The 24,444-nt window shown below is 43.2% G+C and overlaps 1 protein-coding gene across 2 annotated transcripts; it reads left to right on the forward strand.

The window, feature by feature from the left end:
* APOM (apolipoprotein M) lies at positions 1-22,774 on the forward strand. 2 transcript variants are annotated; one of them, XM_032210113.1, is made up of 7 exons: positions 1-203; positions 4,096-4,238; positions 11,147-11,220; positions 17,362-17,460; positions 18,177-18,275; positions 20,674-20,727; positions 22,661-22,774. In XM_032210113.1, the coding sequence occupies exons 1-6, from the start codon at positions 93-95 to the stop codon at positions 20,697-20,699; spliced, it is 552 nt and encodes a 183-aa protein (XP_032066004.1). In that variant the 5' UTR covers positions 1-92; the 3' UTR covers positions 20,700-20,727; positions 22,661-22,774. The 2 variants fall into 2 exon arrangements, with proteins under 2 accessions (XP_032066004.1, XP_032066003.1); XM_032210112.1 differs by having other exon boundaries at positions 2-203; positions 20,674-20,713.
* Positions 22,775-24,444: the final 1,670 nt, after the last annotated feature.

The raw sequence follows: 24,444 nt of genomic DNA on the forward strand, positions 1-24,444 counted from the left end.
TAAACATTTAACAAGCTGAGGGCAAAGGTGAACGGTACAAGATGTTCCCCCAGAGAGCGATTCTCAGAGCAAGCCACCAATAGCTCCAAGCAATGGAGGGACTATGGACTTACCTGCTCTACCTCTATGGACTCTTTCTGGATGCCGTGTTCCTATGTGAGAATCCAGTGAAGCTGCACGCTAATGAACTGAACCGGGACCAGGTAACCCAAAATTTTAAAAAAATCCAGACAGGATGACATGGTTAATAATTGCTGTTCTGGGGGAAAACCAACCTAAATCCAACAATTTCCAAAATTCAGGTGCATCAGGTGAATGGCAGGCTCATAAAGAGATGTAGGAAAAGCATACAAATGTACTGTGTATTATTGCTTTTATTCTTTTATCACACTTTCTTCCAGGCGCTCAAGCCATATATAGCACTTCCACCACAACTGATCTATGGGGTACATTTGGGATGAGAACGAATAGCTGGCACACATCACCCAGTAAACTTCTAAGGATAAGAATAGTCTTAAACCAGAATCTCCCTTTACTGAGTTCAGACTTAAACACCAGGGTTGGTGAGCCTTTTATAAAGTTTTATAAATCTCAATGCTCAAACTAAATTAGTCTTAGAGTTTTGCTTATATGTACTGTGTATTTATACAATTGATCTGCTGCCTCAATCTATATATATAGAAAAATGGCTCTGTGTGTGTGTATGTGTTCCAGCACAACTCTGAAATGCAATTTCAACCAAACTTAGTACACAGATTACTTACCCTCTGGAAACAAATACTGTGGGGGTAAGATACCCCTAACACCTCTTGGGGTGTGTGTTCTGTTAAGATGCAGCCTGTTGTGTCTTAAAACGGCTTCTACCGTACTGCCTTAACATGGCTTCTACTGTACAGCGCTGTGGAGTTGTCATGGTAACAGCTTCACAGTACCCCAACAAGGGGGGTGGGGCTCCCTCTGGTAAGGGGGAAAATGCAAATGTTAGAAATTGTGGCGATGTTCATGGAAGGAGGGCTGGGATAAATAAATACACGGGCAGCGCTGGGTTATTAGCTAATCCTCAATAAATTCAAAGTTATACTAAAAAGAATTGGGTTGAAAATAAATAGCTTTCTGGTGACGGGAAAGCCCACTTTTTGAGACCGGATTCAATGTTGGTTAGAAAAATCCTTTGCAAATGCAACCCAGTATTGGTATGATTTAAATGTCAAGAGTGGCATTCTGGAAAGAGGCAGGGGGGGGGGAATGTTCCCAATGAAAGCAGTTTTAATCGAAGCAAGACCAGTCAAGATCAAGATATTTGCTGCCTGAGGTCAACATTGCAAATCCCATGTACTTTTCTACTAACTAATGCAGACCATAATTTATTGGAAAGTCCTCTGTCTTGTTGAAAATAATATGGCCTCAGAGTCAGACTTGTTGGAAGAAATGTCCATCTGGGTTCAGTTCCAAGTGTGGGGGAAAGACACTGGAAACATGGAGAGTGTTTGGAAAGGTGGTTTTAATGGTGGGCAGGATATCATGCCTTGAAGATGTTGGGGGGAAAGGGAAGAGATGCTGAGAGGGTCCTGGTTTTATACCCTCTCTGAGCTTTTGAATTTGAGCTTGTACTCTGATGGAGTGTCAGATTCCCATGGTGCCATGCAGGGGCAACTCTGTAGGCTGTCCTGAGTCCCAAGCTTGGTTGATCCTTTGCTGGGTGATGATGAAATGAGAGGGCTTTGGGCAATTCCTACTATGGCTCTGTCTGAAGGAGGTAGATCTTCGTTATGTAGCATAGACTGGCTCAGGCCTTAATGGCCCATTGACAAAGGTGGGGGGGGGATGAGTTTCTGCCTCCCTTTTAGGGGAAATATTCTGCCCTTTTAATATTTCCTAAAATATTTCATTTTTCTAGGAGATGGGTGGGTGCTAACTTCCTACAGAGCAAACCAAATATTTTTGCTTTCAGAGCTGCTATGACAAAAGCAATGAATAAACCAGAGTCTATCCTGAGTTCTACCCTTGGGACCAGGGAACTCTTGTCCATGATTAGAAAGCTTTTTGTTTGATCATTCACAGTGTACAGTTTGGTCCAGAAATATCTATACCAGTTTTCTTCAATCTGATCCAGTGGTGGAATTCAGCCAGTTCGCACCTATTCGGGAGAACCGGTTGTTAACTTTTTAAGCAGTCCAGAGAACCGGTTGTTGGAAGAAATCTTATTTTGTTTTTTTCCACTTTACAGGACTAATCCTGTAAGGAAGGCAGGAAGGAAACATTCTGGTGTTATTGCCCTGCTTACAGAAACTGCCTCTCCGGTTAACCCTTATTATATTGTAACAGCTAAGATGAAGCGCCCATCGGCGTGAGTGACATTGAATTGGCCATGCCCACACGGTCACATGATCACTGAGCCACGCCTACCCAGCTGGTCATTAGGGCAGGGAAACGGTTGTTAAATTATTTGAATCCCACCACTGATCTGATCACCCCACATAAGCCATCTCATTTGGAAAGTGGAAATGAATATGAAAATACAGAAACGAATTGCCTGTGTGTCTAATCATACTCAGCCAAATAAAGTATTCAATTCAATTCAAGCCACAGTTTGGGAAGTTTCTTTAAATCACAATGTGTGAAGATCAGAGATGGTATTCTATTTTCTGCACTACCAGTTTGTTAGTGGGTGGGAGCGCGCACGTTGCTGGAGGTTTTCAAGAATAGACCGGACAACCATTTGACAGTGATGGTATAAGATCCTCCCAACTTGAGGAAGCGGTTGGACTAGAGAATGGAATGGAATGGAATGGAACAGAACAGAACAGAACAGAATAGAATTAATAACTTTATTATCACTTCAAATGTACACTAATCAGCATACATTAAAATGAAATTTTCATTGCATACAGCTCTCAAAAGGTCCCCACTTCCAATATACACTATGTAACCATAAACAACAGAATAATATAAATATATATAACAAAATTACCGTATTCATATACCCACATATATTATATGACACAGAGAATCAACAGTCTAGATGACCTCCAAGGTTTCTTTCAGCCCTATAATTCTGTATTCTATGTTCTTTAATATAGGCTTGATGTTTATGTATGCGCTGAACCTTCCACATAACTATGACATTACTCGATAGGAATCTCCTTCAGTACGTACGCTGCATGTGAGAATATCTATTTAAAATTATTGTTCAAGGAGCGACTCTGCAATTAGCAAATGCAGAAGGCCAAATAGGTCAATTTCTTTTTGGGAAAAAGCAATTTTGGGTAGAGACTATTTAGCTTATTTCCTTCTGTTGCACTGACATACCGTCGTTCAATTCGCCAAGTTACACGGAATTCTACTTTTAGTAACGAAAAAGCTGTTGAAACACTTAGTTCTCTCCTCACCCACTCTTTTCTATTTTCTCTTCCAACCCTGAACTGACAATATTTTGTATTCTGGGAGTTGACAATGTGTCGAAAGACATGATTGCTGGAGAAAGAACTTTGGTCCTTTTCACAATACAGGTAGTTCTTGACTTACAAACACAATTGAGGCCAAAAATGTATGTTGCTAAGCAAGACATGTGTTAAGTGAGTTTTACCCCCATTTTATGACCTTTCTTGCCACAGCTGTTAAGTGAATCATGGCAGTTGTTAACTTAAACGGTTGTTCAGTGAATCCGGTTTGCCCATTGACTTTGCTTCTCAGAAGGTTGCAAGAGGTGATCACATGATCTTGGGATACTTCAACCGCCATAACTGTGAGTCAGTTGGCAACGGTCTGAATTTTGATCAAGTGACCACAGGGAGGCTGCAATGGCTGTAAGTGTGAAAATCACAAGTCACCTTTTTTTTCCAGTGATGTTGTAACTTTGAAGGGTCAGCCAATGTTGTGAGTTGAGGACTGCCTGTAAAGGTTTTGCCTAAGAATAAAGCTTGGGGATTTAGAACCATACCTGTGTGTTCCCTGCACAGAAGCATCCGGGCAAGTGGGCGGGGCCTCCTGCCACTACCACCACTACCACGCTCGATCCAGGCTGAACCGGGAGCAACCTACCTCTGGCGTGTTCTCTTAATTTGACCCCAAGTAACCAAATTCTCATCTTTGCAGTATCTTGGCAGGTGGCTTTTCATCGCGGCGGCATCCTCATCCTCGTCGTCGCTGGAGAAATTTGCCTACGTTGACAGCACCCTGTTTAGTATGAATCAGAGCGAGACCCCAGAGCGGTTGCAACTACAGGCTGCCATCCGACTGTAAGTTCAACTTTCCAAAATTTAACACACATAAGACATTGTTTAACCGAGAATGAAGTCCTTCAGTCTCCAGGATGTGCTCTCCGGGATCTATAACTTATCCCGAGATAAAGTATGAACCAAGAATCTCTAGAATATATACAGATAAGCCTCAATTTACAACAGTTTTCATTTAGCGACCATTCAAAGTTACAACGGCACTGAAAAAGTGACTTATGACCATTTTTCACACTTACGACCATTTCCACATCCCCATGGTCATGTGATCAAAATTCAGACACATTTATGATGGTGATAGTGTCCCGAGGTCATGTGATCCTTTTGTAGTTTTCTGACAAGCAAAGTCAGTGAGGAAAGTAGCTTCACTTAACAACCCAAACACCTGCAATGGTTCACTTCACAGCTGTGGCAAGAAAAGTTGTAAAATGGAGCAAAACTCACTGAACAAATGCATCACTTAGCAACTGAAATTTTGAGCTTCACTGTGGTCTTATGTCGAGGAGCATCCATATTGCATTATTAATTAAGACAGTGTTCCTCAACCTTGGCGACTTTAAGTCCTGTGGACTTCAACTCCCAGAATTCCCCAGCAAGCTATGCTGGCTGGGGGATTCTGGGAGTTGAAGTCCATAGGACTTAAAGTCGCCAAGGTTGAGAAACACTGAATTAAGATAAGGGCCTCTTATGGGCACAGTATGCATAGAACTATGTCTCCATGTTGGCTGGGGGATTCTGGGAGTTGAAGTCCACAGGTCTTAAAGCAGTGGTGAAATTCAAAATTTTTTACTACCGGTTCTTTGGGCGTGGCTTGGTGGGCGTGGCTTGGTGGGCGTGGCAAGGGAAGGATACTGCAAAATCTCCATTCCCACCCCACTCTGGGGTCAGCCAGAAGTGGGATTTGCCGGTTCTCTGAACTACTCAAAGTTTCCACTACTGGTTCTCCAGAACCTGTCAGAAGCTGCTGGATTTCACTCCTGTCTTTCTTAAAGTTGCAAAGGTTGAAAAACATTAATGTAGAGACTCAATAATTTTGCTATGCAAATCCATGTCAGCATATTGGGAGCTTAACTGGTGCTGAGCTAGGGCAGGGGTTGGATTTGATAGTAATGGTAATCCTCTGTCCTTGTGAACTACCTATTCACGCTACAGGTAGGCCTCGACTTACAACAGTTTGCTCAGTGAGCATTCAAAGTTACCATAGCACTGAAAAAAGGGTGTGGTCATATTTCACACTTACAACTTACATCCCTATTGTCATGTGTTCAAAATTCGGATGCTTGGCAATTGACTCATATTTATGACAGTTGCAGGGTTCACATGATCCGCTTTTCTGACCTTCTGACAAGCAAAGTCAATGAGGAAGCCAGATTCAATAGAATAGAATACAATAGCAGAGTTCGAAAGGACCTTGGAGGTCTTCTAGTCCAACCCCTTGCCTAGGCAGAAAACCCTGTACCGTTTCAGACAAATGGCTATCCAACATCTTCCAGTGTTGGGGCATTCACAACTTCTGGAGGCAAGCTGTCCCACTGATTAATTGTTCTAACTGTCAGGAAATTTATCTTCAGTTCTAAGTTGCTTCTCTCCTTGATTAGTTTCCACCCATTGCTTCTTGTTCTACCCTCAGGTGCCTTGGAGAATAGTTTGACTCCCTCTTCTTTGTGGCAACCCCTGAGATATTGGAACACTGCTATCATGTCTCCCCTAGTCCTTCTTTTCATTAAACTAGACATACCCAGTTCCTGCAACCTTTCTTCATATATTTTAGTCTCCAGTCCCTTAATCATCCTTGTTGCTCTTCTCTGCATTCTTTCTAGAGTCTCCACATCTTTTCTACATTGTGGTGACCAAAACTGAATGCAGTATTCCAAGTGTGGCCTTACCAAGGCATTTTAAAGTGGTATTAACATTTCATGTGATTTTGGTTCTATCCCTCTGTTTATGCAACCTAGAACTGTGTTGGCTTTTTTGGCAGCTGCTGCACACTGCTGGCTCATATTTAAATGGTTGTCCACTAGGACTCCAAGATCCCTTTCGCAGTTACTACTGTTGAGCAAGGTACCACCTATACTGTACCTGTGCATTTTGTTTTTCTTGCCTAAATGTAGAACCTTACCCTTTTTACCATTGAATTTCATTTTATTAGATAGTGCCCAATGTTCAGGTTTGTCAAGATCCTTCTGTATCTTTAGCCTATCTTCTGGAGTGTTGGCTATTCCTGCCAGCTTGGTGTCATCTGCAAATTTGATGAGTTCCCCATTTATTCCCTCATCCAAATCATTCACTGAACAACAGTGCTACCAGCTTAACAACTATTATGATTCACTTAACAACTGTGCCAAGGAAGGTTGTAAAGTGGGGAAAAACTCACTTAACAAATATCTCGCTTAGCAACAGAAATTTTGGGCTCAGTGGTGGTCGCAGGTTGAGGACCACCTGTATTAAATCCAATGAAGCCCCCAAGACAGAACGAATGTAAACACTGCCCTTGGGCTTACCCAGAACAAAAAGAGGTGTAGTCACAAGCACAAAATAGTTAGGATTCCTTCCATGCAGCCCGAGGTCTAATAGGAAGAGAGAAATGGAAGTTGCTTTTATTCACAGTCTCGGGTTGAAAAGGCCAATTGGTTTGTGACAGCTTAATTGCAGAACTGTAAAAACAACAACAAGCCACCCTTAAGGCATCTCGCCCAACCCATCCGTTGATACAGGAACCGAAAAGAGAACAGCTCCAAAAGGCCTTTGCCAATAAAAGAGAATGTTTGTAGCTCAAGGTTGAACTGTGGGGTTCTTGGTGCTCTCTGAGCTTGGTGGTTTTCTGGCAGACGTTTCATTGCCCAACTAGGTAACATCATCAGTGCTCAGCTTGGTCTCTGCTGTGAGATCTCCAGTGAAGGGGAGAGATCTCCCCTTTCCCTGATAATTAGTTGCACCGTAGAAGAGATCCTATATGTTAGGGTGGTTTTCCTAGCATTCAGCTGGTATTTGTCCTGGCATAAATGCAAATCAGTGAAGGTAATTAAAAAAGAAACAAGTTCTTAAAGAAAAAGAAGAAAGAAAAAATGTCACCTAAACCAAACAAAGGAATCTGGGTCTGAGCACATGGGAAAAATCAAATCCCATCAGCACAAGCACTTTGGGTGGGTGCCAGCCCATTCCAGGGTCCTGAAGGCCAGACAAGGAATAATGGATGGAAACTGAGAGAGGAAACATTCAACTTAGAAGTAAGGAGAAATTTGCTGACGGTGAGAACAATCAACCAATAGAACAGCTTTGCCTTCAGAAGTTGTGGGAGCTTCGTCACTAGAAGCTTTCAAGAAGAGGCTGGGCTGCCATCTGTCAGAAATGGTGTAGGGTCTCCTGCTTGGGTGGGGTGGGGGGATGGACTAGATGACCTACAAGGTCCCTTCCACCTCTATTATTCTGTATCCAAAATTGGTAGCTTCCATCCATGTACAGTAGCTAGTGAGTGCCTGGCAGCCTAGTTGAGGAGGATCCAAGTCTCGATCAGTGTGTATGTGCATGTGAGAAAGAGCAAAATGTACTTTGTGTAACCAGTAAAGTTTTGCTGCTACTTTCAAGTCACATCTCCTCGTTTTCCTTATTTAAAAAACCTGGTGTGTCTCAGTGTTGGTTGAAAGTGATGTGTGTGTGTGTGTGTGTGTGTGTGTGTGTGTGTGTGTGTGTCTGTCTGTCCCTAATAATTTCCGGGCTGTTGACCGGGAACTGTGTGTCTTGTCTATTCTAGACACACCTATCTGAGGTAGAAAGCAAGGGAAGCTTACATGATCTGCATGCCTCAACAGGGTGTTGCATGAGGGTGTGGCCATTAAATAACCTGGGAGTGCCTGTAGCAATGCTTAAAAGCATTTGTGAAATATAACTGCCTCATGGATAAAGACATACAAATGTGGCTCTATTTTTCAGGCTGCTGCTCTTTTCCTCAAAACTCTTCCTCAAAACAACCAGCGTTCTGTGACTTACGGTATTTTTTCCTCCATCTTTTAGGAAATTACAGTTTGCCAAACTCACGGCTGCCATCATAATTAGCTTTTATGCGTTGAATCAGTAGTGGGGTCCTACCAGTTCGGCTGAACTGGTAGTGGTTTGGCGGCTGGGTCGCTGGAACCGGCAGCAACCCAGGCCTGCCATGCCCCCGAACTGGTCCTCTGGGTGGCGCCGTAGATGCCACCATCTTGTTTTTCGGTTCTGCGCACGGGCAGATCAATTTTGTATTCTACTGCGCATGCGTGCGCGGAGCCCCATGAGCAAACCGGCAGTAGCGGCTGCCGGAACCCACCCATAATGCTGCGACGGTTGTTAAGTGTGAAAAAAACAGTCATAAGTAACTTTTTTCAGTGTCGTCGTAACTTCAAACAATCCCTAAACGGACAGTTTTAAGTCACGAATACCTGCAATTCTATAAGCAGGGAGGGAATCCCATGTCAGGATTGTGAAACTGGGTGGGAAATTTTGAAATGGATTAAAGGAGGTTCTCCGATGAGATTAAATTGTGAAATTGACTACAGAACCAAGAACATACAGGTAGCCCTTGACTTGCAACAGTGTAAGTGACCATCTGAAGTAGTCGTAAGTCGAGGACTACCTGTATCAAGAGAAGGAGGTGCTTGTTCTCTGCTTCTTTTAAGAGACTGGTACTCAAGAAAAATCGAATTCTTTAAAAAGCCAATACCTGAAAACAGAGGAGCAATTGTTCAGATCTGCAATCAAATAGTAGAATACAATACAGTAAAGCAACAAAATAGAACAGTAGCTGGGTTGCACAACCACAGTGCTTTCGGTTCCCACAAAGAGGCACTTCTCTGTCTCCTCCGGAAATAATTACGGACGTGCGCGCACACACAGACACAGACACAGACACAGACACAGACACAGACACACACACACACACACACACACCACTTTCCACCAAACAGCGAGACACATCATGTTCTTCAAATACATAAAGAAGATGTGAGAAGTTATATATACCGGTATAAATATATATAAATATACATATTGAATATCCTGCATTGTTACTCAGCACCAGGGGTGGATTCCTGCCAGTTCTAACCTCTTCTATAGAAGAGGTTCCACAAATCTACAGTGCCGTTTAGAACTGGTTCCAGCTCCCTCCCCCCCACCCATCCGCACATCATCAAGATGAAGAGCGAGAGGAGGAATTCTGGGAGTTGAAGTCCACAAGTCTTAAAGCTGTCAAGTTTGAACACCCCTGGGGTTTTTTTTTCTAAAGGGTTAGGGGTGCAAAGGTCTTGTAACTTGACAGCTTTAAGACTTGCGTGCTTCAAATGCCAGAGTTTCTGAGCCAACATTTTGGTTGCTAAGCAAGAGCGTTGTTAAGTGAGTTTCACCATAGTTTACAAGTTGGTCACACCTACCCAGTCACATGGCTGGCAAGCCACTTCCATCCGGTCACATGGCTGGCAAACCACTCCCACAAAGCAGGCCACACCTACAGAAGAGGTTCTAAAAAAATTTGAAACCCGCCACTGCTCAGCACCTATTGTATTTTTACAGACATTGCCATATGCAGGTAGTCCTCATCTTATGACCATGACTGAGCCCAAAACTTACATTGCTAAGAGAGACATTTGTTAAGTGAGTTTTGCCCTGTTTTACGAACTTCCTTGCCACCGTTGTTACGTGAGTCACTGCAGTTGTTAAGTCAGTAGCATGGATGTTAAGCGAATCTGGCTTCCCCCCATTGACTTTGCTTCTCGGAAGATCGCAAAAGGGGATCACGTGACCCTGGGACACTGCAAAGGTCATAAATACAAGTCAGTTGCCAAGCGTCTCAGTATTGATCACCTTATCATGGGGATGCTGCAGTGGTCATAAATGTGAAAAATGGTCGTAGGTCACTTTTTTCCAGTGATGTTGTAACCTTGAACAGTCACTAAATGAACTGTTGTAAGTCGAGGACTGCCTGTATATCAAAATCTCCATCCTGTCATCGTTAAAAGTCAAATTTAGAATTTCACCTTGCATTTTCTATTACCATCACACACAGCTGCTTTGCCACAATCTCAGAGATGCACCCAGTGGTGGGATTCAAAATTTTTTACTACTGTTTCTGTGGGTGTGGCTTGGTGGGCGTGGCAGGGGAAGGATACTGCAAAATCCCCATTTCCTCCCAATCAGTGGGACTCGGGAGGCAGAGAATAGGGCGGGGCCAGTCAGAGGTGCTATTTACCGGTTCTCTGAACTACCATATTTTTTGGAGTATAAGACACACCCCTAAAAGAGCGTGGAAATGGTGCATCTTATACACCAAATACAGCCATTTTTGGCCTCCCAAAGCCCTGCTTCTGCATCCCATTTTTGTGAAAAACAGGCGAAAAATGGAGGCGTTTTTGCCTTCCCGCAGCCCCCAGAAGTACTCTGCGGGCTTCAGCAGGACTGGGGGAAAGCAAAAACACCTCTGTTTTTGCTAAAAACGGCCTATTTCCACCCATTTTTTTTTCACAAAAATGGGATGGTTTTTCCCTTCCCCCAGCCCTGCCGAAGTCTGCAGAGTGCTCCGGGGGGCTGGGGGAGGGCAAAAACTTTTTTTCTTACTTACCTCTTCGAAATCTTGGTGTATCTTATACACCGGTGCGTCTTATAGTCCGAAAAATACGGTACTCAAAATTTCCACTACCAGTTGTCCAGAACTGGTCAGAACCTGCTGAATGCCACTTCCGGATGCACCCCCTCCTACAATAACCGACTTTTTTAAAAGCCAGGAATCGTTTGAAAGAAAAAATGAATTTTATGTGTCAGTTTCTTCCCCCAACTTTCTCAAGTCACAGTGATTTTTTTCAACCACATTTGAAAGTTGTCTGTCCTTCTGCCCATTTATAACTCACCCATATTTCCCCCGCCCTCCCTGCCTCTGTTCTTCTTAGGAAATCCGGCCAGTGCATTCCCAAATCGTGGAATTATTTGCTTATGGAAGAAAGTGCTGATCTGGCTACCGAAGGTAAGGCTCATGCTTTTTTTTCCTGCCAGCTTTGCTGATAATTTTTTTGCTGTTGTTTTGTCTTTTAATGACCCCGTAATCAGCGGTGAAATTCAATTTTTTTATCACATGTTCTGTGGGTGTGGCTTGTGGGGTGGCAGGGGAAGGATTCTGCAAAATCTCCATTCCCACCCCACTCTGGGGCCAGTCAGAGGTGGCATTTGCCAGTTCTCCGAACTACTCAAAATTTCCACTACCAGTTGTCCGAACTACTCAAAATTTCCACTACCGGTTCTCCAGACTACTCAAAATTTCCACTACCGGTTCTCCAAGCTACTCAAAATTTTCACTACCGGTTCTCCGAACTACTCAAAATTTCCACTACCGGTTCTCCAAGCTGCTCAAAATTTCCACTACCGGTTCTCCAAGCTACTCAAAATTCCACTACCGGTTCTCCGAACTACACAAAATTTCCACTACCGGTTCTCCAAGCTGCTCAAAATTTCCACTACCGGTTCTCCAAGCTACTCAAAATTCCACTACAGGTTCTCCGAACTACACAAAATTTCCACTACCGGTTCTCCAAGCTACTCAAAATTTTCACTACCGGTTCTCCGAACTACTCAAAATTTCCACTACCGGTTCTCCAAGCTGCTCAAAATTTCCACTACCGGTTCTCCAAGCTAGTCAAAATTCCACTACCGGTTCTCCGAACTACACAAAATTTCCACTACCGGTTCTCTGAACTACTCAAAATTTCCACTACCGGTTCTCCAAGCTGCTCAAAATTTCCACTACCGGTTCTCCAGACTACTCAAAATTTCCACTACCGGTTCTCCAAGCTACTCAAAATTTTCACTACCGGTTCTCCGAACTACACAAAATTTCCACTACCGGTTCTCCGAGCTGCTCAAAATTTCCACTACCGGTTCTCCAAGCTACTCAAAATTCCACTACCGGTTCTCCGAACTACACAAAATTTCCACTACCGGTTCTCCAAGCTACTCAAAATTTTCACTACCGGTTCTCCGAACTACTCAAAATTTCCACTGCCGGTTCTCCAAGCTGCTCAAAATTTCCACTGCCGGTTCTCCAAGCTACTCAAAATTTCACTACCGGTTCTCCGAACTACACAAAATTTCCACTACCGGTTCTCTGAACTACTCAAAATTTCCACTACCGGTTCTCCAAACGACTCAAAATTTCCACTACCAGTTCTCCAAACTACTCAAAATTTCCACTACTGGTTCTCCGAACTACTCAAAATTTCCACTACTGGTTCTCCGAATTACTCAAAATTTCCACTACCAGTTCTCTGAACTACTCAAAATTTCCACTACCGGTTCTTCGAACTACTCAAAATTTCCACTACCGGTTCTCCAAGCTACTCAAAATTCCACTACCGGTTCTCCGAACTACACAAAATTTCCACTACCGGTTCTCCAAGCTGCTCAAAATTTCCACTACCGGTTCTCCAAGCTACTCAAAATTCCACTACCGGTTCTCCGAACTACACAAAATTTCCACTACCGGTTCTCCAAGCTACTCAAAATTTTCACTACCGGTTCTCCGAACTACTCAAAATTTCCACTACCGGTTCTCCAAGCTGCTCAAAATTTCCACTACCGGTTCTCCAAGCTACTCAAAATTCCACTACCGGTTCTCCGAACTACACAAAATTTCCACTACCGGTTCTCTGAACTACTCAAAATTTCCACTACCGGTTCTCCAAACGACTCAAAATTGCCACTACCAGTTCTCCAAACTACTCAAAATTTCCACTACTGGTTCTCCGAACTACTCAAAATTTCCGCTACTGGTTCTCCGAATTACTCAAAATTTCCACTACCAGTTCTCTGAACTACTCAAAATTTCCACTACCGGTTCTTCGAACTACTCAAAATTTCCACTACCGGTTCTCTGAACTACTCAAAATTTCCGCTACTGGTTCTCTGAATTACTCAAAATTTCCACTACCAGTTCTCCGAATTACTCAAAATTTCCACTACCTATTCTCCAGAACCTGTCAGAACCTGCTGGATTTCACCCGTCTGTAATCTCTTGCATTGTGGTGGAGTCTGGCAACTGAATGGAGCTGAGTGTTTACTGGCCGGATGCCCTTCCTGTCACCAATGCAGAGTTCGCAGCTGATATTTACTTACTGTGCTTAGAGAGAGAAATACCTGCCGCTACTTAGGATTAAACTCACAGCCTTGTGAAGCGAGCCAGCTTTGCTGATAATGTTACCTTCAAAGCTGATCTTAAAAGCAATATATGTTATATAGCCAGATTAATATTCTGAAGCATTTGTTGTTAGTTGCAAAGTCGGGTCCAACACATCGTGACCCCATAGACAACGTTCCTCCAGGCCTTCCTGTCCTCTTCCATCCTCTGGAGTCCATTTAAGCTCAGGCCTACTGCTTTGGTGACTCCATCCAGCTACCTCATTCTTTGTCATCCCCTTCTTCTTCTGCCCTCCATCTTTCCCAGCATTAGGCTCTTCTCCAGGGAGTCTTTCCTTCTCATTAGGTGGTCAAAGTATTTGAGTTTCCTCTTCAGGATCTGGCCTTCTAAAGAGCAGTCAGGATGGATCTCTAGGATTGCCCGGTTTGATGGCCTTGCAGTCCAAGGGACTCGGAGGAGTCTTCTCCAGCACCAGAGTTCAAAGGCCTCAATTCTTTAGTGCTCAGCCTTCTTTATGGTACAACTTTCACAGCCATACATTGCCACTGGGAAAACCATAGCCTTGACTATACGCACTTTTGTTAACAGGGTGATGTCTCTGCTTTTTAGTATGCTGTCTAGATTTTCCATATCTTTCCTTCCCAGGAGCAAGCGTCTTTTAATTTCTTGGCTGCAGTCTCCATCTGCGCTGATCTTGGAGCCCAGGAAAATAAAATCTGTCACTACCTCCATTTCTTCCCCACCTATTTGCCAGGAATGGAGATGGCCAGATGCCATGATCTTAGTTTTCGTAATGTCTGAAGCCTAGATGCAGGGAATGAATACATGGCAAGGTAAATAGGAATTCATGGCTTTGGCAAAGATATCAATTAATTTTCTACTGAAATCAATAAGATAGGTTTATCTGCACTCATATTTCCCACTGGCATCTGTGGGAACTGGAGGGCTCACCTACAATTGCATTTAATGTAGACATGGCAGTTCTTGACATGAAGGTAATTGAGTGAGCATGACGGTTGTGAAGTAGTTCCTAAAGCAACCATGCCTTTTTCACTCTGTGTGTGTGTGTGTGTGTGTGTATAGCAAATGCCATTGTCATTAAGTAAACCTGAAGGGACACAGCAGTAAGAATTAGTTTAACCTTTGCTATTTTGCGTCTGTAAGAAAAGCTTCTGCTATTAATCTAACTTCTGCTATCTTGCTTTTCTGTACAACCCAGTGCCTGATGCATGTCTCAAGCAAGAGGCTGTGCGTGTCATCGCCTGTCAGGGTTTACACATCGGGCAAATATGGCATTGCTCTGGCTACACTTTAGACTTGTGTTGCTAAGCACTCAAACCCTCTGTTCCTTGCTGCGCTGGCGCCAGTAACAGACAAGGAGGTTAGAACAAAGAACTACCCAGGGATGAGTTGAGGTTGTTGAGGAGAGCACGGACATGCATGGCTATAAGGAATGCTTCATAGATGAGGAAGGCATGGGCCAGGGTGCCAGGAATTGGTACCAAACTGTTGTCACTGATTGTTGTGGCCCGCCAGTGGCCAGCAGAGCTGGCCGCAGGTTCGGACAGTGAGGAGATTGGGGAAGAACATGGGCCAGTCCTGGAGTCTGGGGAAGGCTCTGATGAGGGCTCTGTGTCGGAGGCAGAGAGGGCACTAAGGCCAACTGGTAATGATTTGCTGCCTCCGGAGTCTGATATCAGCGAGGCAGAAGAACAGCAGGAGCCTGTTCCCGAGCCTGCATATGTGCAAGTTGCCATAAGAAGAGAACAGCTAAAGAATAGGGGTTGACTGGAGAGTAAGGCCACAGGTGGACGATGAATGGTCCATCCCAGAGGAAATAAAAGAGGAGCGAAAGGGGAGTGGAGTTTGCAGGAGACGATTAGTTCGCTTAATTGGTTCATGACTCTCCGAGGCTCCTTGCCAAGTTTTGCAGATATCGGCCTGTCAGCTCTCCAAGCCAGATAAGGTCTGTGACTGTAAATCCTCCCTGGAAAGCCTTTGCTGGATGTGAATGAGAAGAATTTATAGTAAATTAATAAAAGGGGTTTTTGGTAGTATGTTCTATGTTGTTTGTTGCATTTCCAGCAGATAGGTGAACACTCCGGGAACATTTTTGCAATTCTCGCTGGTGTAAGGTGCCTTTCTGTAGAACATCTTGTACATGTTCTCTCTATAAGTCGCTGCCATCGTTAATTTGTAGTTTATACTCTTTCCAAGTGTGGCTCTTCCTTGCATTCTTGCTGCCTGTCTGGTGTTGAACTGTCCACCCAGCTATTTCCTTTGTCGAAATAAAAGCGGTTACTTTTTCCAAGCCTCTGCTTAAGTCTCTCTTTGGCCCTTTGATGACTTGACTACATTTTAGACCTTACAAACATATTGTCTGCTGTGGGGCATTGTGTGAAGGGGTGGAAACATTGCAAGTTGTGATCCCGTGTCTGAGGATGGTGCCGTAAAATACAGGTTGCTTGCCAAGCCCCCCAAATATAGTTCATGGGGTTGTGGTGGAAGGCCCGGTTGTCAGAACCTCAAGTGAACTCTCCCCAGGGCTCCTGCTGGCTTCTCCGGGATCGGTCGCGTTACTGCACCTTTTGGGGAGTCCATCATAACTTTGACCAGTTGATAACAAACAAGTCATAAGTTGAGAATGGCCTGCATTTTGATAATGTCCTTATTTGCCCAATGAAAAAATCCACTTTCGATCCTACCCTCTTTTAATCTCTGTTGTGACAGTAAAGGATTTGACAAGTGTTTGAAGGCAGAACGCCTGCAGGCTTTTTTTGCATTATAAGCTATTCTGCACCTATGCAGGTTTGGGTAACCATATAATTTAAAAAATATATATGTTTGTATTTCTGAAGAGTTGCACTTACAGAACCTCGCCTTAGGCAAAATCCTTTCCAGCATCTGGGAAAACCTGTTATTATAGTTGTTAAAGAAGCCTAATTTAAAGATAACAAAGCTGTGGATTCATTTTGATGCATATTTTTAAGCCGGAAAACCAACCAAGAATATAAAAACGGATCCAATATATAGGTATCCAATATATATGGCTGAATTTATCACTTCTGCATCAACTTAAATCAAGTTTTAATAAAAAGATAACAATTTAATTGGCCAAGCAATGTCGTATCATACATTTTCATACATATTTTTACATCATTTATGTTTTTTCTAGGAGAGCAAAAGATGCAACACCAGTGGCTCACAGCTATTGCAGTTTTTTAATGTAAAAGTTTTCCTAAAAGTGTTTCAGATTTATGTACAGATAGTCCTCAACGTATGACCACAACTGACCCCAAAATGACTGTTGCTAAGTGAAACAGTTGTTCAGTCAATTTTGCCCCATTTTATGACTTTCCTTGCCACAGTTGTTAGATGAATCACTGTAGATGTTAAGTTAGTAACACGGTTAAGCAAACCTGACTTCCCCTTTGTTTGCCAGAAGGTCGCAAAATGGGATCACATGACCCGGTCATAAATATGAGCCATTTACCAAGCACCTGAATTTTGATCATATGACCATGGGGGATGCTGCAATAGTTATAAGTGTGAAAAATGATCATGTCACTTTTTTCAGTGCCATGGTAACTTCAATCGATCACTAAATGAACTGTTGTTAAGTCGAGGAGTACCTGAATTGTAGCCTTCTGTTTCTCTATCTGCTTCCTTAAACAAGGAACTGGATTTGAGCTTCTGGATATTAATGCATACGGCATCCAACTCTGCATTTAGTGGTAGATTCACCTTTGGTAGTTGACAACTGCTTACCTGTGAACTCCGTAGATTAAAATAAAGAGCGCACCCTGACAGACTAGCTTTCTACCTGCAGGGATGTGTTTTTATACATTGAGAGGAGCAATTCTCTCGCTCACCTTCTGAAGGCAAGCTGATCAAGCGCTTCGTTGGCCAATATTATTCTACTGAATATGTATGCTAACCTTCTCTGTTTTTTCCCCCCCTCTGGATTTCCTGCAACAGGCCGGCCTCACATGAGGACAGAATTGTTCTCTGCCAAATGTCCCAATACCATTGTTGTCCAGGAGACTGATCAGGATTACCAAAGGATCCTTTTCTACTGTAAGTAAGATCCTTTTGCTCTGATCCCTAAAGTTAAAGCAGGTCCTTTCCAAGGGTGGGATTGAAAACATTTAGCAACCAGTTCTGTGGCTGATTGCTGGGTGGGCGTGGCCACAGGGGGCATGGCCTCCTCGGCGTCCTCACGGCGGGGGTATTTTCACCCTCCCCAGGCTCTGTAGGCTTTCCTCGAGCCTCTGGGAAGGCGAAAACGGACTCCCACGGACCTCAGAGGCCCTCTGGAAGCCAAAATGGGCCCGTTTCCGAACTTCCGATAAGCCCGTTTTTTGCCTCCCCAAGGCTCGGAGGCTTTTCCCGAGCCCCCAGGAGGGTGAAAATGGCCTCCCCCAGGCTCTGGAGGCCAGAAATGGGCCCGTTTCCAGACTTCCAGTAGGCCCGTTTTTCACCCTCCCACAGCCTCTGCGCAGGCCCTGTACTTACCTGGCATGATGATGGGCCGCATGGAGACTCCTGGGAGGGGAGGGGTGGGCGGGGCCAGCCAGCCATTGCAACAACTAGTTCAGTGAACTGGATGCAAAATTAGCATCCATTTCGCCCAAACCAGCTGAACCCCATCCCTGGTTCTTTCCAATCTCATATTTCCAACCAGAGATATTCACTGCAATTCTCCTTTTTGCTGAGAAACTAGGTTCGCCAACTCATAGGTTGAGATCCAGGTTCTTTCTTGATCTTGAACTGATATTTGCTTTTTTCCCCAGCCCGGATCCTCCATCCTGAAGAACACTGCCTTGCTGATTTCTGGAACAAAGCTGCTTGCCTTGATATGAACGAACTCCTCCTTATACCCAGAACTCAAGGTAGAACCTCTCTATGAACTAGCAGCTTGTCCATTGCAAGCACGAGTCCATTGCAAACACTTTAAGACAATTCCTTTGCGTCGCAGAAGCTTCCCTGGCTTGGCATCAATTTAATGAAGATAAAAGTCCAACTTAAGCGGAGTGAGTTTGGTCTAGCCCAGGTCTGTCAGACTCACGGCCTATGGGCCGGATGAGTCACACATTTGCCACGCCCAGTTTAGCGAAGGGAGGAAAGTAACAATATGTCATGTGACAATACCGTGATGATGCAAGTTTGACACCCCTTGAGCTAGCCGGTTAAAACATCAGGCTAAAAAACAGGAGACTGGGAGTTCTAGTTCCATCTTAGTCATGAAAGCTGACTGGGTGACTTTTCGCCAGTCCCCTTCCCTCAGTCCATGGCATCAGGCTTGGGCAACAAGCTGGCTGATCAGTTCCAGTTGCAACCAATGGAACCTGCTCTTGCACTTGCAGGAAAACTCTAGGAAGAAACTGGCATATGTCAGTGCTCAGTGCCAATCTCTATAGCACTATCTTTATCCACCATAGCAGTGGTAGGACTCAATTAGATCCTACAAAAAGTCTAAAATGGGGAGAGAACTGAAGCCTAGGCTGCCATGTGAAAGAGCGCCCTGCGAAGAGAGAAAAATAAGATGAACATTGGGCACTATCTAATAAAATGAAATTCAATGGTGAAAAGAGTAAGGTTCTACATTTAGGCAAGAAAAACAAAATGCACAGGTACAGTATAGGTGGTACCTTGCTCAACAGTAGTAACTGTGAAAGGGATCTTGAAGTCATTTAAACCATTTAAATATGAGCCATCCATGTGCAGCAGCTGCCAAAAAAGCCAACACAGTTCTAGGTTGCATAAACAGAGGGATAGAATCAAGATAACGTGAAGTGTTAATACCACTTTATAATGCCTTGGTAAGGCCACACTTGGAAGACTGCATTCAGTTTTGGTCACCACAATGTAGAAAAGATGTGGAGACTCTAGAACAGAGTGCAGAGAAGAGCAACAAAGATGATTAAGGGACTGGAGACTAAAACATATGAAGAACGGTTACAGGAACTGGGTATGTCTAGTTTAATAGAAAGAAGGACTAGGGGAAACATGATAGCAGTGTTCCAATATCTCAGGGGTTGCCACAAAGAAGAGGGAGTCAAACTATTCTCCAAGGCGCCTGAGGGTAGAACAAGAAGCAATGGGTGGAAACTAATCAGGAGAGAAGCAACATAGAACTGAGGAGAAATTTCCTGACAGTTAGAACAATTAATCAGTGGAACAGAAGTTGCCTCCAGAAGTTGTGAATGCCCCAACACTGGAAGTCTTTAAGAAGATGTTGGATAGCCATTTGTCTGGAATGGTATAGGGTTTCCTGCCTAGGCAGGGGGTTGGACTAGAAGACCTCCAAGGTCCCTCCCAACTCTGCTATTGTATCTATTGTGCTGGAAGACAATCATTCAACGTCCTTTGGGCGAGGGCTTTCCCGCTTTCCACCATGATGATTGGGTTGTCCTTTTCTACATTAATCTAACTCATCTTTTAAGACCTCTTCCCAAAATGCCATCCAAATTGGCTGATTTTGGGACTCTTCCCTAATAGAACAAGAGCACCATTTTGAGGGCACACAATATTCTAAATCGTATTACATTGGACACATTCTGGGGAATTAAAATGATAGAGCCAACACAATATGCACAGGGTAGGCAGAAGAGGTAAGGTGTTCTAATGGTCCCATCTGTTCCTGGCCAGGTCGGGATGCTAGAGGGATCCAGGTGTTGAAGGTGGCTTTGACCCACTCTGAAAACAATAACCCCTAATCCTCACTGTTGTACCCCAAAAAACAGGACATCTGATAATGCATTGAAAACCTTTCTTATGGCATTATTTTCAATCTCATGTAATCCAGCAAGAGTGGTTGTTCATATATATATATTTTACTATGAATATATTTTCTGCATCAGATGCTATAATGTTTTCACTCAATTCTGCACAGATGGTTGAGGACCACTATAAATTCCATCTTTTGGCCTCAAAGATTAAATCCCAGAACTGATTATCATTTATTAAAGAGGAGTTACTCGTGGTGTGTAGATATATGTAAAAGCTTGGCATATTATGGATAGTTTTGATCTCTTGTGACAATCTAACTGCATTACTCAAAATGCATTTTTGGATTCCAAAGGTTAGAATCACAACAGAAGGAAGAAAGGAAGGAAGGAAGGAAGGAAGGAAGGAAGGAAGGAAGGAAAGAATTAGGGAGGGTGGGTGGGAGGGAGGGAGGGAAGGAATTAGGGAGGGAGTGGGGAAGGAGAGTGTGTGGGTGGGAGGGAAGGAAGGAAAGAAGGCTTTTGCACAACAGTAACCATTTCTTTCTGTCCTTTCTCTTAGATGCCTGTGAATTCCAGGAAACTTGACCTCTAATTTTTCAGTAAGAATATAAGTGTACGCCATACCACACTCTACTATCCAATAAAGGAGAATATTTGTGGCACGGGGTTGAAATGAGGTGTCCTTGGTGCTCTCTGATCTTCATGCAGATGTTTCATTACCCAAAGTAGATAAGATCATCAGCACTGGTGATGTTACCTAGTTTGGGTAATAAAACATCTGCAAGAAAACTACCAAGCTCAGAGAGCATCAAGGACCCATTCTATAATCTATCTTCAAATCAAGTTCACGACTTGGTGGTTTTTATCTTTATCTTGCAAATTTATCTTTATGGTGCAAATTTATCTTTGTCATGTAAATTTATCTGTATCTTGCAAATTTACCACAAGAATCCTTCCTTCCTTCCCAAGCTGTCAGCTTGATTTTATGCGACTTGAGGTTCTTTTTCTTCTTCTTTCTTTCCTTCTTGTTTTATAATTTTGTGTTTTTGCATTTAGTTAATTTTAAAAACATGTTTGCAAATTATTCCAGCAAAAGGAGATGGGGAAGAGATAGATGATTGGAATGAAAGAGAGAGGGGGAGAGAGAGAGAGAGAGAGGCAGAGGGCAGATGGGATAGAAAACAAGCGGAGGAACAGGGAGAATGATAAAAGGTGAGATAAAAGAGAAAGGCACAAAGAGAAAAATATGGTGTAATGAGAGTTAGTCGAACCCTGTTCAACTTCATATTTCCATGTACAATTAATCTCACGTTAAGTCTTTGCACATATTGGAAGACTCAACAGGGCAAAATTTCATGTTGTACCTCTGAAGCCTGCCCGGCGATACCTCCTGTACCTTTGGGAGGGGAAGAAGCACAGGGAACTATAAACACAAAAAAATGTATTGTCTGAATGAGAAGATTGATGAGATCCCAGACAGAAAAATAGGAAAATTTATGTCTGGCTCCAGCCACTCCCAGATTTCGGAGCCAAGAGCCCTGGATAATAATTTTTAAAAATTGAGAATTAAAAAGGATGACGCAAGAAAATAAAGCACCTTTTTCAATAGTCCTGCAGCAAGAAAAAACATTTTCTAGCAAACACGTGAATTCCCCGAAGGATTGAAAAAGGATGCTGTAGATGCAACTCACAGGGGAGACACAGGCAATGGGAAACCTTCTTGGTGTTGACTGGCAAACTGCTGAAGGCTAAGAAATTTGCCAACCGTAAAGCCTGGTTTGTTTTAAAAGTAGGTTTCTAGCCCTTAAGACTGCAAAGAGTATGCACAGCAGAGATTGGCGAGTTCTCAAAAACTAGTTGGGAGAACATGATTAGCTGCCATTCTCTTCTTTGTCAGAAACTAGCCGATAACGTGGCATTGTCCAGGTATTCATTTATATGGGGAAAATGTCTGGACCAAACATAATTTCTAATATTGGATATTCCCCTTTACCAGAGGGAGCCCCTTTGTGGAGTACTGTGAAACCGTTACTATGGCAACTCCGCTGCGCTGTACGTACATACAGTAGAAGCCAGTAAGGCAGTATGGCACAACAGGCTGTATCTTAACAGAACACACACCCCGAGGGGTGTTAGGGGTGTCTTACCCCCAAAGTATTTTTGTCCAGAGGGTAAGTCATCTGTGTACCAAGTTTGGTTGAAATTGCTCGAGGCATTCCAGAGTTATGCTGAAACACACACACATACCTCCATTTTTATATATATAGATAATTAAGAAATTATGCAAAAACTGTACATTTGCATATTATACAGGTAGTCTAGTTACGACTAAGCCCAAAATATCTGTGGTTAAGATACTGGTTAAGTGAATTTTGTCCTATTTTACGACCTTTCTTGCCACAGCTGTTCAGTGAATCACTGCAGTTGTTAACTAAGTAACATGGTTGTTAAGGGAATCCGGCTTCTCCATTGATTTTGCTTGTCAGAAGGTTGCAGAAAAGTTGACAACTTTTATTTTTTTATCATTGTTCTTTTTCTCCCATCAGTTTCACATCCAGCTCAGCAGGAATGAATTACCCCCTTGAAGCTGACTGTGACTCATCTGCTTGGAGAAGCAATTGCTTGTAGTTTTAAATAAAATGTATTTTCTAACGAGAAAACACTTGCTCTTCCTTATTTAAAAACAAAGCAAGCCCATGAAACTACAGGTAATCCTCGTCTTACAACAGTTTTGTTTAGTGACCATTCAAAGTTACATTGGCACTGGAAAAAGTGACTTAGGATTTCTCCACATGTATGACCATTTCAACATCCCCATGGTCACGTGATCCAAATTCAGATGCTTGGCAACTGGTTCATGTTTAGGACCTGGGGTGAGATGATCCGCTTTTGCAACCTTCAAACAAGCAAAGTCCATGGGGAAAACAGATTCCCTTTAACCACCGTGTTACTAACTTAACAAATGCATTCATTCACTTAACAACAGTGGCAGGAAAGGTCCTAAAATGTGGCCAAACTCACTTAACAAATGTCTCACTTAGCAACAGAAATTTTGGACTCAATTGTGGTTGTAAGTCGAGGACTATCTGTATAATGTGGAGGCCTGAAACACATTTGGACCTAGGAAAGCTGATTTGAGGCAGGGATCAAGGAGACGGGACATTTGAAAAAAACTTGGTATTTGCAAATTCCAGCGTGAAGTGATTAATTCCACCCATCTCAGAGGAATGTGCAGATAACAGCTTATCCCTCCACTGCATTTCTCCAATTCTTGCAAAGATGTTTTTTTTCTGGCCACTTCAATCATCTCAAAAGAAGCACTCAAGCATTTTAAGTGTTTCTTTAAATATCACAGGATAAAAGGATTAACAGAGTTGGAAGAGACCTTGTAGGTCATCGAGTGCAACCCCCCCATGCCCCCACCCAAGCAGGAGACCCTATCTACACCATTTCTGACAGGTGGCAGTCCAGTCTCTTCTTGAAAGTCTCAAGTGATGAAGCTCCCACAACTTCTGAAGACAACTTCTGTTCCATGGGTTGATTGCTCTCACTGTCAGAAAATTTCTCATTTCCAGGTTGAATCTCTCCATGGTCGGTTTCCATTCATTATTCCTTGTGTGGCCTTCAGGTGCTTTGGAAAATAGCTTGACCCCTTCTTCTCTGTGGCAGCCCCTCAAATATTGGAACACTGCTATCATGTCTCCCCTGGTCCTTCTCTTCACAAGACTAGCCATGCCCAGTTCCTGCAACCGTTCTTCATATATTTTAGTCTCCACTCCCCTATTAATCCTAGTTGCTCTTCTCTGCACTTTTTCTAAAGTCTCAACATCTTTTTATAGTGTGGTGACTGACCAAAACTGGATGCAGTACTCTAGGTGTGGTCTTACTAAGGCTTTGTAGAGTGGTATTAGTACCTCACTTGATCTTGATTGAATCCCTCTGTTAATGCAATTTAGGATTGCATTGGATAGAAACAGACCTGAACAGGAAGTCTTCAGCTTACAACCATTTCTTTAGTGATGATTCCAAGTTACAACAGCCCTGAAAAAAGTGACTTAGAACCAGTCTTCACATTTATGACCGTTGCAGCATTCCCATGGTCACGAGAGCGAATTATAGGCCCCTGGCAACCGGCATGTATTTAGGACGCCTGCAGCATCACAGAATCCTGTAATTCCCCCATCTATGATCTTCCTAGCCAGCTTCCAATAAGCGAAGTCAGTGAAGGCAGCCAAATTCGCTTAATGACCACACGATTCCCTGAACAACTGCAGGAATTCCCTTAACTGCAACAAAAAAAGTTGTAAAGTTGGAAGCAACTGACTTAACA

Source organism: Thamnophis elegans, chromosome 2 (genome assembly GCF_009769535.1).
Source record: "Thamnophis elegans isolate rThaEle1 chromosome 2, rThaEle1.pri, whole genome shotgun sequence".
Classification (NCBI taxonomy): Eukaryota; Metazoa; Chordata; class Lepidosauria; order Squamata; family Colubridae; genus Thamnophis; species Thamnophis elegans.

What these genes read in the sequence shown, in the direction of transcription:
- APOM (XM_032210113.1), top strand. Translation starts at nt 93, where the DNA reads ATGGAGGGACTATGGACTTACCTGCTCTACCTCTATGGACTCTTTCTG. An exon ending in CTACAGGCTGCCATCCGACT is followed by an intron (nt 4,239 to 11,146) that starts GTAAGTTCAACT and finishes TGTTCTTCTTAG; the next exon opens with GAAATCCGGCCAGTGCATTC. An exon ending in CCAAAGGATCCTTTTCTACT is followed by an intron (nt 17,461 to 18,176) that starts GTAAGTAAGATC and finishes TTTTTTCCCCAG; the next exon opens with CCCGGATCCTCCATCCTGAA.